The 13,052-nt window shown below is 39.8% G+C and overlaps 2 protein-coding genes across 2 annotated transcripts; one reads left to right on the top strand and one right to left on the bottom strand.

The window, feature by feature from the left end:
• Window positions 1-41: 41 nt before the first annotated feature.
• LOC147159198 (adipocyte plasma membrane-associated protein) lies at window positions 42-7,173 on the top strand. Its single transcript, XM_086059483.1, has 9 exons — window positions 42-329; window positions 922-1,011; window positions 1,088-1,209; window positions 1,338-1,439; window positions 1,518-1,670; window positions 1,773-1,888; window positions 3,047-3,207; window positions 3,278-3,473; window positions 4,510-7,173. Coding segments are annotated over exons 1-9 (1,149 nt in total). The 5' UTR covers window positions 42-327; the 3' UTR covers window positions 4,717-7,173.
• Window positions 5,295-12,556, bottom strand: gnsa (glucosamine (N-acetyl)-6-sulfatase a). The gene is made up of 14 exons (XM_086059482.1): window positions 12,250-12,556; window positions 11,841-11,900; window positions 11,541-11,747; window positions 11,384-11,449; window positions 11,137-11,235; window positions 9,919-10,086; window positions 9,732-9,814; window positions 9,545-9,663; window positions 8,277-8,380; window positions 8,103-8,204; window positions 7,915-8,025; window positions 7,715-7,825; window positions 7,467-7,627; window positions 5,295-6,521 (listed from the first exon to the last, which is right to left on the bottom strand). The coding sequence occupies exons 1-14, from the start codon at window positions 12,397-12,399 to the stop codon at window positions 6,446-6,448; spliced, it is 1,617 nt and encodes a 538-aa protein (XP_085915608.1). The 5' UTR covers window positions 12,400-12,556; the 3' UTR covers window positions 5,295-6,445.
• Window positions 12,557-13,052: the final 496 nt, after the last annotated feature.

Below are 13,052 nucleotides of genomic sequence, written 5' to 3'. Positions count from 1 at the left end.
AGGAAGTCAATTTAGAAGTTTTTTTGTGAAAGCAACAGGAAACACCGCTAGGCCCTTTACGTAAAAAGTTACGTGTTTCGTATTTATCGTAGGTAAAATCTTCACGTAATTAACTAAAAACAAAAACTACATACGTGTGCATATTTTGAAGTATTTGATCATGTTTATTGTTTCATTTGCGGCTCGGGGATTGGATTTCGTCCGCACTATTGTAAAAGAACTTATTGTGAAAGGTTATAGACGCACATTCACCTCGTACAACAATTCATACTTCATATCATTTAAGTGCCTCTGATTTCAAGAGTGGAACAGGAAAACTTATCAGCGATGTAAGTTGAACTTTGATTATTCTATTTTTCTCGACTTTTATCTGAGTTTTTCCTCTTTCAAAACGGCCGTCATGTTACGCCGATCGACGGATGACACAACTTTGTTGCTTACGTGTAAAAAAATAGTCGAGTTTAAATGGGTGCAAAAATTAATATTGTTACTGTAAAAGTAGTCACAAAGTATGCCGACAACTCTGCTTCGCTCGGCATTGTGTCAATGAAATGTCATTTTATGAAATAACTTTCAATTTATCGCTATATTTAACTACCAATCACTTGTCCTCAGATAGAATATGTGGTTTTAAGTCCCAGCAAAACAATTTAAAATTGATTTTCTGTAGCATTTGGAGGACGTTTGACCTATTGGTTAATTGATGCCTCTTATTATTATTACATACTTCATTTAGCATCATACGTCATTAATTGCAGTAGTACTTTAGTTTTAATAAAGCACTTCAATTCAGATCAACATAATTCAACACAGAGCACAAAAACACGTGTGTGAGAATCTGAGAAATTGTATTTGCCAAACACACTGCTCTGTTGGACTACAAACATGGTGGGTGTGATTGTATACGTTGTCAAATGTCAGGTGGTGGGGATGTTCATTTTGTGTGCTCCTGCTGGCGGTCGCCATCGGCCTCTACCTGCTACCTTCGCCCATCGACCCCAAGCCACATGTGTAAGTACGCACATGATCCTTCACCCCTCCCCAATCTCAGTCCACGCACACGCTGACACCCTGTCGTGGTCCGCAGGCTTCCGGGTCCTCCCCCAGCCCTGGAAGGTCCGTTGGCCGCCAACACGCACTTGCAGAAAGGCCGCAGACTCTTTGATGGAAAACTACGCGGACCAGAATCCTTTGCTGCTGACGAGGAGGGTAAGTGACAAACCTTTGCAACTGTCTGTCTTCATCTTCTCGTCTAGTCAAACAGAGCTCCCTAACCTTTATTGACAAAAAATGTCTCCAAAGGTCAGGTTCAAACATGCTTTTGTGTTTTTGTTTAGGGAATGTGTACACGGGAACTGTGGACGGGAAGCTGTGGCGAATCGGACCGGACGACAGCCTGACCTTTATCACTCAAATGGGGCGTGACTTGCCCGAATGCGGTCGGTGGGCTCATCCGTCCTTCGGTCGCGAGCCAAACGAGCCCCACGCGTGACCGCGAAAAACGTGTTTGCGTGTAGGCAGCAGCGTGGATTTCGAGCCGGCGTGCGGCCGTCCTCATGGCGTGCGCCTGGATCGCCACGGCAACCTGATCGTGGCTGACGCCTACTTGGGGCTGCATAGCGTGAACCCGCGCACCGGAGACAAGACGCTGCTGGTGGCCAACTCGCAAGGTTGCAGCACAAAAAATGTTTTGGGGGGGGGGGGCAGCTTTCATGTTGAGGACGTCAACTGACATGTCTTTATTTGATTTTGTTTTGTTTTTTGGTCTGCAGGCGCTGGCGGCATCCCCTTCGCGTTCTTGAACGGCCTGGACATCTCTTCCCAAACGGGGATCATCTACTTCACCGACTCGTCCAGTCGCTGGGGGCGCAGACACGTCAAACTGGAGGTGAGACTGAACCCACAAAACACACAGAAATAAAAAATAAATCAATCCTTTTACAGCTTGTTGCCTGGTAACCATGTTTGATATTTCTGTAATTTTATTTGTTTTTAATCATATAGTTTCATTATTTTTTGTATTTGTTAATTTAATTATTATTTGCAATAGGGATATTGATACCACTTTTATAAGACTGATACCAGTATGAGTACTCATCTCTTGAATAGCCGCCGTTACCGGTAATACTTTTGAGACATAAAATTTCCCCAAAAAGCAATGACAGATCATTTTAAAGAAAGAGCTATACTGTATATCCCAATAGTGTATAGTATTTTTCCTAAAATTACTTGAAATAATGGCAACATCAAATTCTTCTAATTTCTAGTTCCTGATTGTAAAATTGCCACAGAGTACTGAGTAGTTGCGAGTACAATACTTTGAAATGAGATCCCGATATGATACTCGCCCATCACTAGTTTTCATTTAATTTGTTGTTTAAGTTTTAGTTTTAAAATGTTAAATTTCTTAAATAATGTAATGTGTTTTTATAATATTTTGTTTAATTTACAATTTTAACATTGATAATTATAAAAAAATGTTTTTTTGACTGTAGTTTCTTTTTTCACATTTTCATTCTTTTTTTTTTAGTTTCTATGAAATAAATTTAGTAAATTTTTAGTAAGTTACAGTATTTCTATTTTATTTATATTTTTTTCATGTAATTAATAATTTTCATTGAAAATATCCATATAATTTATTCCTAATTATTATTTGATTGAAATTAGGTATTTAAAAAAAGATTAGTATTATTTATTCATATTATTATAATTTAATGAATGTTGAATTTTACTTGATGACTAAATTTTTTTTTATTTTGTTTTGAATTTCATTGTATTTGTTTCCTGGTTTTGTTATTTTAATTTTTAAATTAAAAAAAAAAATTTAAACGATAAAGTAAACAATACTAATTAAATAAAAACTAGATATTTAAATTTTTATTGAATTGGTAATTGTTTTATTTTTTTAATTTAATTAATAATTTTATTTAATGCATTTTTATTGTATTCTTGTTATAAATTATTTAATTTAATCAAGCAATAGCAAAAAGGTACTGATTTGAATAGCTCAAATTCAATTTCCACAATTTTCACCATTTTACCGGAGGTGATCGAGCTGAACCGCCTTGGCCGTCTTCTGTCCTACGAGCCCGAGACGGGCCGAGTCGGCGTCCTTCTAGATTCTCTCTACATGCCCAACGGCATCGCGCTGGACCCCAACGAGCGATTCCTCTTATTGGCCGAGACCAGCATCGGACGCATACTCAAGTATGTGTGCTCAACGTGCACATGCACGCGCGCAGTGTCGTGTTAAGCGCTCGTCCGCCCACCCGCTCAGGTATTGGCTGCGAGGTCCGAAGGCGGGCACGGCGGAGACGGTGCTGGACAACATGATCGGTTACCCGGACAATATCCGCGTGAGCCGGCGCGGGACCTTCCTGGTGGGCATAACCACACCGCGACTGCGCTCCTTCCTGCCTCCCTTCCTGGACGCCATCGCGCCGTACCCCGCCGTCAAACGCTTCCTGGCCAAGGTCGGTGGCCATCTTTTTCATGAAAGCTCTTTTGATGTGAGAAAAGGAGGCGTGAAATCTCATGAGACACTTGTGTGTGTGTGTGTGTGTGTGTGTGTGTGTGTGTGTGTGTGTGTGTGTGTGTGTGTGTGTGTGTGTGTGTGTGTGTGTGTGTGTGTGTGTGTGTGTGTACGTGAACTCCAAGTGAACTGCAGCAAGTAACAAAAAAGAGAATCAACATATTTCAAATTTTTAAAAACTGTTTAGCAAGAAGTTACATATAGAAATGATGTCATGATTCCACTTGTTTTATGGGCAGTTAGCTACGAAAGTTCAATAATGTAATTTTTTTTAAATCAAAACGAAGAGCAATTGTAAGTACTTTAATCTTGTTTGTTTCTGTTGTAGTTAATTTACATTTTTGAATGTTTGTCATGAAATCATTGGTGAATAAATTACATTTGATTAATGATAAATATTACATAAAAGTATCTTATTTACAAATTTATTTTTAATGAAATAATTGTTAAAATAATTATAATTAAATGATACTTTGATAATTAATTCTAAATAATACTGTAGAAAAAGGCATACTTTATTACATAATTTGCTAATATAATTAAATTAATAAAATAAAATATTCAACTATGTGTCTATTTAATGTATACAATTGTAATGAAATAATTGGTTAATGCATTGTAAATAAATTTTAATTGTAAAAAATAAAAAATAAATATCATTAATAGACAAAATTTGACGACGTTTGAAAGAGTCATCATTAAAGGGGAAGTCGAGCCAAAAATATGAGTGGAATATGAGTTATGAAGTAAAATCTAGCCGTTTTTATCCATCTCAGGCAAAATGGCCGACCCCCCGAGATGGACAAAAAACGTCATGTTTAGACTAGTGACATCACATATAAAATGGTATTGTCAATAAATGTTTAAAGTTGACTTCTACTTTAAAGCATGTTGTCCAATGTCGCCACAGAAGACGAGACACCGTTGTCATGGTAACCAGTGCGTCCCAAAACTTTTGTTTGTGTGTTCCTTTTCAGGTGGTCCCGCTGAGCTGGTACAACATTCTGCTGCCGCGCTACGCTCTGGTCCTGGAATTGGACGCGGACGGACGTCTGCTGGGCTCCATGCACGACCCTGAGGGACGCCTGACGTGGGCCATCAGCGACGTGTTCCAGCACGGCGGGCGCACCTTCCTGGGGAACACAGACTTGCCTTTCCTGCCTGTCGTCACTCTCGACTCCTGAGGGGGGCGCTGTTGGCACGCAAACGCATTTTAGAAGAAGCGAAGAAAAGCAGAGGAGGATCAGGTTGGTTCTGCGTTTTCAAAAAGGAGGCTACTAGTGCCTGACGCATGCTAGTGTTACTAGTGCAGCACAGTAACAATTTTATTGCGTCTAAAAGTGGCACTAGGATAAAACCTAGAAGAAAAAAATATTTTGATATTAACCGGAATAAGCGTTTGAAAGTGTGTCACATAGAAGTGAAAAAAAACCTAATACTGAAACTAACAAAAACTTAACTAAAATTAATAATTTTTTAAATAACTAAAATTAATAAAAACTAACAGAACCACCCTGAAAATTTATTAAAACTGACAACAAAAAACTCAAAACAAAATAAAAACTAACTAAAATGAAAATTCCAAAAGTATTCACTGAAATTTGTTGACTATTATAAACAGGTATAGCATTGCAAAATATTTGCCAATGAGTTATATAGCGCCACCACAAGGTTAAAAGGTTGTACTACTCGTACGTAATGTGAAGACGTTTTGAATTCCGACCTGACAAACGTGGCACACACAAACCACACCACATCTGGATAGATTAAATATTGGTTTTATTTGCACAAAACCGAGCTCAGAAAAAGTGCATGAGGTGAACACTTGAAGAAAAAAAACAAAAAACAAGTTAAGACAACATTTTTGTCTGCTTTCAAAGAACAAATCAGTCCTGCGATTCATCAGTGCTCGTTTCAGCAAGTTAGTTTTCACAGTTGGGAAAGTATTTTTTTTTTTTAACAGTCACCCTAAAACTGGTTCTCAAACTAGGGTCCGCAAACTGCAAGTTTTTCTTTTTCTTAGAACAACAAGAGTATTGTTACAGAAAACGTCCCCCAGCACCACAACGCCCGTCTTTTCTTTTCTTTTTTTTAACAAAAGGCTTCTTTTTTTTCCAAGAATATGATCTGATTTTATTTTTAAAGACTAAGCGTCTTTTCCAAAATAAACTATTTACTAGTAGCTAATTCTTGTTTTTGACAGCTTTGTCATAACATTACAACTTCCTGTTTGCTATCATGTTAAAGCTTTTTTAATAGAAAATAATTTGGACTTTTTTTATCCAGAAAATATTTTTTATTGGTGTAAGGATTGCTTTATTCAAATTACTTAGTACAAAAAAAAATCTTGTATTGCTGTTTGTTGCATAAGCACAAACAGTCAGGGTCCGTCCCCCCCACCCGAAGGCGGAGGGAGGCTACCCTCTCGTCTATCGGGGTGAGCCCCAACGTACAGGCGCCAAACCCAACCCCTGTCGATAGGATTGATAGCAGAGCCCGAGTCGTGTGTGGAGGAGGGTTCGACTAGATCTCGTCGGTCTTCCGCAATAACATTTTCTACGGTAAAAATCAGTAGCACAGCGAGAGCGAGTCTTTTTGGCTCCGTTCGACTTCTTTTCAACACTTTGGACTCTTGCAAGTTCAAAAGGTGACAATTAACAAATATGAATTTGTGAACGTACATGTTTTTGAAAACAAAATGGTGTCCAGCAGGATATTGGACATCTTGAACTGCACGGTAAATAGAAAATTTGGATGACCTGTCATGCCCCTCCCCCTTCCCCCCCGGCACACAACAAACAAAGCAGACGTCAAAAGCAGAATCAAAATCCACACAATCGCTTCATCCGTCTGGCCACAAAACAAGGCAAGAAGAGGGGGAATCCTCCGCTGGTGGAGTTGTGGTTTCCCTTTTCACTTCATCATCTGTCGCAATCTGCTCAGCTTCCAGTTGTGGCTGCTAAACATCTGGCGGGGCTCAAATTTGAAGCTGGCAAAAAAAAAAAAAAGATTATTCTTTGTGTGAGCTAACTACAGTACTTACTGGACTATGTGCTTGAATAATAATTTAATGAAAATGTAAATTTAAAAAAAATAATAAATAAAAAGTTTAATAATTATACTTCCAATATTAACTCTTTTACCGCCAAAAACGTTTAATGACGTAAACTAAAATCCAAAATAATGCCGCCAAAAACGTTAATTGCCGTTTATGTTTACTTTTTTTTCTTAATGGGCAGTGGAAATTGTTGCACAGCGCTGCCGACTCAACGGACTTGTGAAATCACAAACAGACACTAACTATGGCCAGCAGATGGCAGCATTGTATCTCTTTTCAATGGGCTCCCGTTAGTACGGAATGACACCGAAACATAACCAACCTGATGAAATACGTTTTCAAGGATGCCGTGAAGGATCGAAGCCTTTGTCACATTAAATCTAATTCACAAAGCGTCACTAAACAAAAAAATATTAGTGTCAAAGTTTGTTATGTTTATGTAGTCAAAGTACGCAATATTCTGTTTGTTTTGAAAGATGATGCTCGAAATCAGGGTTGTTTTTTGGATAACGTGTGGTAGTAAAAGACTTAAATGTAAATGTGTTCTTAAAATACTTAAAATAAAATTTAAACGTGACATACAGCTACAAGCTTCCAATTTTTTTCCCCAGTTGTGCCTTGAGATACGTGTGACCTGACTTATATATTTTTTGAGATTGTAGTAAATTTGAATTTTGTATGTAAGTGGAATTCCCTACACTACAAAACTTGTCAAAGTCCACTAACTTAACACTAGCGTATCATGCAAAATGTCATAGACAGGCTAATAATGTTGCTGCGGTTATAAACAATTTGTATTTCATGCAGTGATTCTTTCACATACCACAAGAGGGAGCCTGCGTACCACACTTGTCACGTAATCTTTTGTCGACATACCGCGTGTCGTAGACGCCGGGCGTGCGGCACGTCTGCCCCGCGCACGACTGCAGCATCATGAGCCGATGGTTCATCTTCTCCAGGACTTCCTGATCGATGGTCTTGGCGATGTTGGTGAGCTGGAAGGGGTCCGCCGTCAGGTTGTAGACCTCCACAAACACCTGCCGGCAGACGCTGGACGGTCACGCCGCCGAAGGCACCACAGAAGAAGAAAACGACAAGGGGGGGGGAAAAAAACAGATCGCTACCTCGTTGTCGTCAAACTCGCAGTACTGCAAGTTGGCCGCGGGCGCGACGGTGCGCACGCACGCGTACGTGTTGTTGTACGAGTCCTCGCACACGCAGTCCGGGAAGCACTCCTGGATACGGGGAAAAAACACGTAGGGGGGTCACATTGAACTAAAAGGTACGAGTACGACGAGTGGCCACGCGACCGCGAAGTTCTTACCGACACGCCGGGGCCCAGCAGGGGGCAGGCGGGGTCGGAAACGTTTCGTCCTTCTCCTTCGTACTCCACCAGGATGTCGCTCCTCCAAGCGCTGACGTTGACTTTTCCCTCCTGAAAGCCACAAGACCAAGTTGAACCCGTTGTCCGACCTTGAAGGGAAGGGAAGGGAAGGGGGGCGGGAGGCTCACCAGAACGGGCAGGAAGGAGGTGCCGTCCATCTGCGTCTTGCTGACGTTGAGTCCCGCCATGTCCAGCATGGTCGGACCCAGGTCCACGTTGGCCACCAGAAACTGCAAAGTTTTCATTTAAACTTTTTTCTTGATCTGAACAAGATGTTGCGAGCGAGCCAGCGAGTCATTCACCTGGCTGGTCTGGCCGCTTTTGATGTTTGGCCCTCGCACCATGAGAGGAACCCGGATGTCAAACTCGTACAGCTGCCGCTTGTCCAGAGGGAGAGAAAACTGACCTGCAGGAAAAAAAAACACACACAATTGACATTTAGTTCTTACTGCGGCAAAAACAGAAATCATCTGCGTTGAAATCCGCTACTTCCTCAACTCAGTACTGCTCTTTCATTTCCTGTAACCACGACGACAATGTCCAGACACACCTGGATTAATCCGTTTGTCCAATCATGAAAGACAGGAAATGAAAGAGTGGTACTGAGTTGAGGAAGTAGCGGATTTGTGCAAAGAGCCCGTACCAGCTTTCATATAACGTCAACATATCGAGTGTCAAACTTTGACGTTGTATATTCACTTTTTTTTTTTACTGACATGTTTTGTCAGACTAAACCAAATGTTATGGTGAATATAAAAGCGGTTTAAAAAACGCATGATGTGTAGTATTAAAAATAGTATTAGCTTTTTTCTCAAATAACATTCATAGAGTAAGACTTTTTTTTAATCACATGTAATGTAAAATAAGGCATTAAAATATAAGTATAGTCAGACTAAAAAATGACTGCGTATATAGTAAGGATAAAAAAAAAAACTGGTGCGATGTTTAGTAAGATGTTTTTTTTTTAATAACATACAGTAAAGCATTTTTTAAATGACATAAGGCATATTACATTTACAGTAAATTAAGGCATTAAAAAAACAAGTATAGTCAGACTAAAAAAATGACATAATGGACTAAACGAAGTAGTTTTTTTCTTTTTATAATTTCAAGTTCAGTGTTTGTTTATTAATTAATTCATTTTTATTTTTACCAACAATATGATGTAATATAAAGTTTTCAAAAAAAAAAATATATATATATACGTAGTATGTTGGACTGAAAAATGAAAACAATACATAATGTATATATTAAGGTTTCTATTAATTACATGATTAACATTTTTTATGGTATGCATAGCCAGAATGAAGAGACCAATCAAGGAAATCTCTTTTTTTTTCTTTTTACTACGTGACGTATACCAAGATAAAAAACAAATTATAGTAAGGCAATTTTTAAAAAGCAATAAGCTTTTTTTTTCTTTTTTCTTTTTTTTAAACTAAGTGATGATAGTAATGCATTACAAAAAGACGTGTAGTCAGACTTCACACACAATTAATAGCAACTTAAGCCTTTTTGCTGCTGTTGTTGTTGTTTTGTGTGTGTGTGTGTGTGTGTTGGTATTACGTACCCGTGTGATATCCGTTATCAGATGTAAAGAAGACGTAAGTGTTGTCCAGTTCTCCTCTGGCCTCCAAGCTGCTCACGATCTTCTCCACCAGGTCGTCCACGGACAGCAACGTCTGCCACCTGCAGGCGCGGCGCGGCATTACACAAAAGGCCATCGCAGCCGCGACATGCGACATGCGGAAGCAAACCTTCTCTTGAAAGCGTCGTCCAAGAAGCCGATGGACGAGTTGCTCATGGGAGTCTTGGCCTGTCGGATCAGCCAATGTTTGTCCTGCGGCGCACACACGACATCGCGTTGTTTACATCCGTTCACGCGTCCTTCCTCACCGGGCCGTCGAGTCTGACCCGACCCGACCCGACCCCATCTGACCCGACCTTGCCGTGGACGTTGAAGTTGGGATCTCGGGGCGCCTTGGTGCTGTTGAAGCGACCCTGGTACTGAGGGGCCGCCGTCCACGGCGAGTGGGGGGCCGGCGTGGACACCATCATGAAGAAGGGCTGGTAGCTGGATTTGGACTGCAGGAAGTTCAAAGACACGTTGGCCTGCAACACACACACACACACGCGTCACATTCAAGTCAGTTTCATTAAAAAATCAGCATTGTGGGAAGGCCAAAATGGCCGCCATCGAAAGGTTAGGAGCATGAAAGTTTTTTTTTTTTATTAAAAAATGTATTAAATAAATTTAGAATAATAATGCATGGGGTTTGTATAGCGCTTTTCTAGACACTCAAAGAAACTTTACAATGGAATGTATACATTATTCATGCGCTCGCATATTCACACTGTGGTGGTGGTAAGCTACTAAACATTCGCACCTTTCATACATATGTGAGTAGCACTGGTGTGTCAAGTGCCTTGCCCAAGAACAGAGGAGAGCGGGGATCGAACAGCCGACCTTCGGGTTACTAAACGACCGTCTCTACACCGTGAGCCACGGCCGCCACAATAGTATTTAGTCACTTTTTTTTTTCATTTCCAAATTGTAAAATTTGAATATGAAAAAAAAAAAAAAGTAAAATAAATAAATAAATGTTTACAAGAAAAGCGCTTTTTTTTTAAATGTGAAATATTTAAATGTTACAAAATGTCAAAGGTTGCATTTTTTAGTTTAACAAAAATGTGTCCGTATTGAATCAATCGTTTAAAATGATAACGTTTAAATATGACAACATTTACTATTTTTTTTACTTTCTTAAAATGTTGATTTGTACAAGATATTAAACAGCAGTAAAAAAAAATTTTTTTTTGAAGTTTAAGGGAAATTTATCAGTCAATTTTTTTTTTTATTATAAAATATTTAAATGTTGGAAAATATCACTACTTATTAAGATAAATGTAACAAGATATTAATATTAATACTTGAAATATTTTTAAATGTAAAAAATGGTAAATGTGTCACTATTATTTAAAATGGTCAAATTTGAATATGAAAAGTATAACCCTTTTTTTTTTAAAGGTTGAATGTTAGAAAATGTGACAAAATGCTAAATTGCATTTCATTTAAAATGTCACACTATTTATTGAATTAAAAAGATTAGAATGTTACAAATGATGTTGAATAGTCACGTAAGAAGTGACGTCATCACTTACCAGCACATCAGTCAGGTAATCTTTGCTGTAGTCGACCCCGTGTTCCTGAGCTTTGCCATTGACTGACAGCGTGTAGTTGTAGTACTTGGAATTCTTCTCCTGGAGGGGAAAAAAAACACGTTACTTCGTAGTCGCAGCGACACGACTCACAAAAAGTGAAGCCACGTCGCGCTTTGAGGCGGAGATTTTGCATTGACAATTTTTGGGAGTTGAAATATTTGAGCGGTTGCGTGAATCATGTTCTCACCAGTCCGACCCAGTAGCTCCAACCGAGAGGAACGTGCTCCACTCCGCCAGCCTCCTTGTGGCCGTACTGCGACGCAAAGCATTGGCGTGCAAATTCATGCGGAAGGAAACGACCGTATAACGAAGGGGGGGGGGGGGGGGGGAATGGTGACCCTCACCTGGTTGAGGTACTTCCCCGCGAAGAAGGTCTGGTAGCCGGCGAGGTTCTTCAGCATAGCGGGAAAGGTGTGCGCCTCCTCAGTCTTCTGCCAGGCCACGCTGCTGCAGTTGCCCTCCAGCGTGTTGTTGGTCACGTGGTGGTTGTGCGGGTACTTGCCTGTCAGGATGCTGGCACGGCTGGGGCAGCACAGCGGACTGGCTACAAACTGGCAAACAGGAGGACCATGTTTGTGTTTGGAACAGTGGTGTCATTTTTTTTGGGGGGGGGGGGGGCATATGAACAGTATAAGACCGCTTACTGCGTTTGTGAACGAGATGCCTGCGTCGCCGATGAGCTTTTTGGTCTTGTTGAGTGGAGTCTGAGGAGAAACGCATATTATTACCATTCTTATTTACTCTTATTGTCGTGTAGTATTGCGAATATTTATTCTCATAGGTTTCCCACCTAAAAACTACAAAGATGTCTGACTTTGAAGAAACGGAACTGAATTAGGGCTGCAACCAATAATTATTTTTATTAAACGCTTTTTTCCCCTTAAAAATTATTGATACATTTAAAATAATTTAGATCCCTGTTTTCATAAAACGACGTTATTTTTTTTTTTTTTTGATTCACATGTATGATAGATATGATGTTTTGTTGGACACGACTAAGTCATTAAAACGTTTGCATGTGTTAAGTAACGCCCGCTCGACATAATTCCTCACCATGCCCCCCATGGAGATGTCCAAGTCGTCCGTGAGGATCAGAACGATGTTTGGTCTCCGGTACGATTTGGCAAATGCTCCGTTGTCCCCGATCTGGCTGCTCGCGATAGTGACGCAGATGACGAGACACTTGAACCACGAACGCGACATTTTCGCCTTCTGAATCTTTGAGATTGGCGGCACAGGGTGCAATCGCGACGTGAAAAAGCACCTCCGATGTGTTCTATTGAAAATAACCGCACAACCAAGTCTGCGACATGAAAGTTTACAGCGGCCTTTCACTTCCGTGTTTACTGGTCACGCGGTGCGTGGTTACGGAAGCCGAGATGTCACAAGTCGTAGAGGGACGCAAATACAGTAAGCAAATCTTTTTGGGAATCAAAATGTTGGAGGGATTTCGAAAAATGTGTGCGTGAGAAAACTGGACATATCATTGCTATTGATCTAAAAGGTGTAATTACAAATTTTTAACATGACAAGACAACGTGACAAGTCAATTTGGGATCAATCTTATGCTCTTATTTGGCAAATTTTATTTGCAACACAAAAATGTCCAAATCCCTTACAAATGTTCATATACAGTATTTCTAATTTGTATGTTAATACTTTGAAATTGACAACAAAAAGAAAAGTGCATATTCTCTGAAACTAAAGTCATTGCTGAGTCATCTTTCGTTGACCTTAATGGAAATTTAATTGTGCCCAATGTTGTTACTTTGTTTGTATTTAATTGTTGTGTTTTTTATTTTTTCTTGCGTTGAATTGACGTTCTAATGTGAATGTTTATGAGTCAAATCTCAAGA

This window comes from Leptonotus elevatus, chromosome 17, assembly GCF_054856555.1.
Source record: "Leptonotus elevatus isolate MCC_2025b chromosome 17, RoL_Lele_1.0, whole genome shotgun sequence".
NCBI lineage: Eukaryota > Metazoa > Chordata > Actinopteri > Syngnathiformes > Syngnathidae > Leptonotus > Leptonotus elevatus.
Note: the sequence above shows the minus strand (reverse complement) of the source record. Positions and strands in the feature narration are given on the sequence as shown.

What these genes read in the sequence shown, in the direction of transcription:
- LOC147159198 (XM_086059483.1), top strand. An exon ending in ATCGACCCCAAGCCACATGT is followed by an intron (nt 1,012 to 1,087) that starts GTAAGTACGCAC and finishes CGTGGTCCGCAG; the next exon opens with GCTTCCGGGTCCTCCCCCAG. An exon ending in GCTGGTGGCCAACTCGCAAG is followed by an intron (nt 1,671 to 1,772) that starts GTTGCAGCACAA and finishes TTTGGTCTGCAG; the next exon opens with GCGCTGGCGGCATCCCCTTC.
- gnsa (XM_086059482.1), bottom strand. Translation starts at nt 12,399, where the DNA reads ATGTCGCGTTCGTGGTTCAAGTGTCTCGTCATCTGCGTCACTATCGCG. An exon ending in CGGGGAAGTACCTCAACCAG is followed by an intron (nt 11,450 to 11,540) that starts GTGAGGGTCACC and finishes TTTGCGTCGCAG; the next exon opens with TACGGCCACAAGGAGGCTGG. An exon ending in CCTCCTTCCTGCCCGTTCTG is followed by an intron (nt 8,026 to 8,102) that starts GTGAGCCTCCCG and finishes TGTGGCTTTCAG; the next exon opens with GAGGGAAAAGTCAACGTCAG.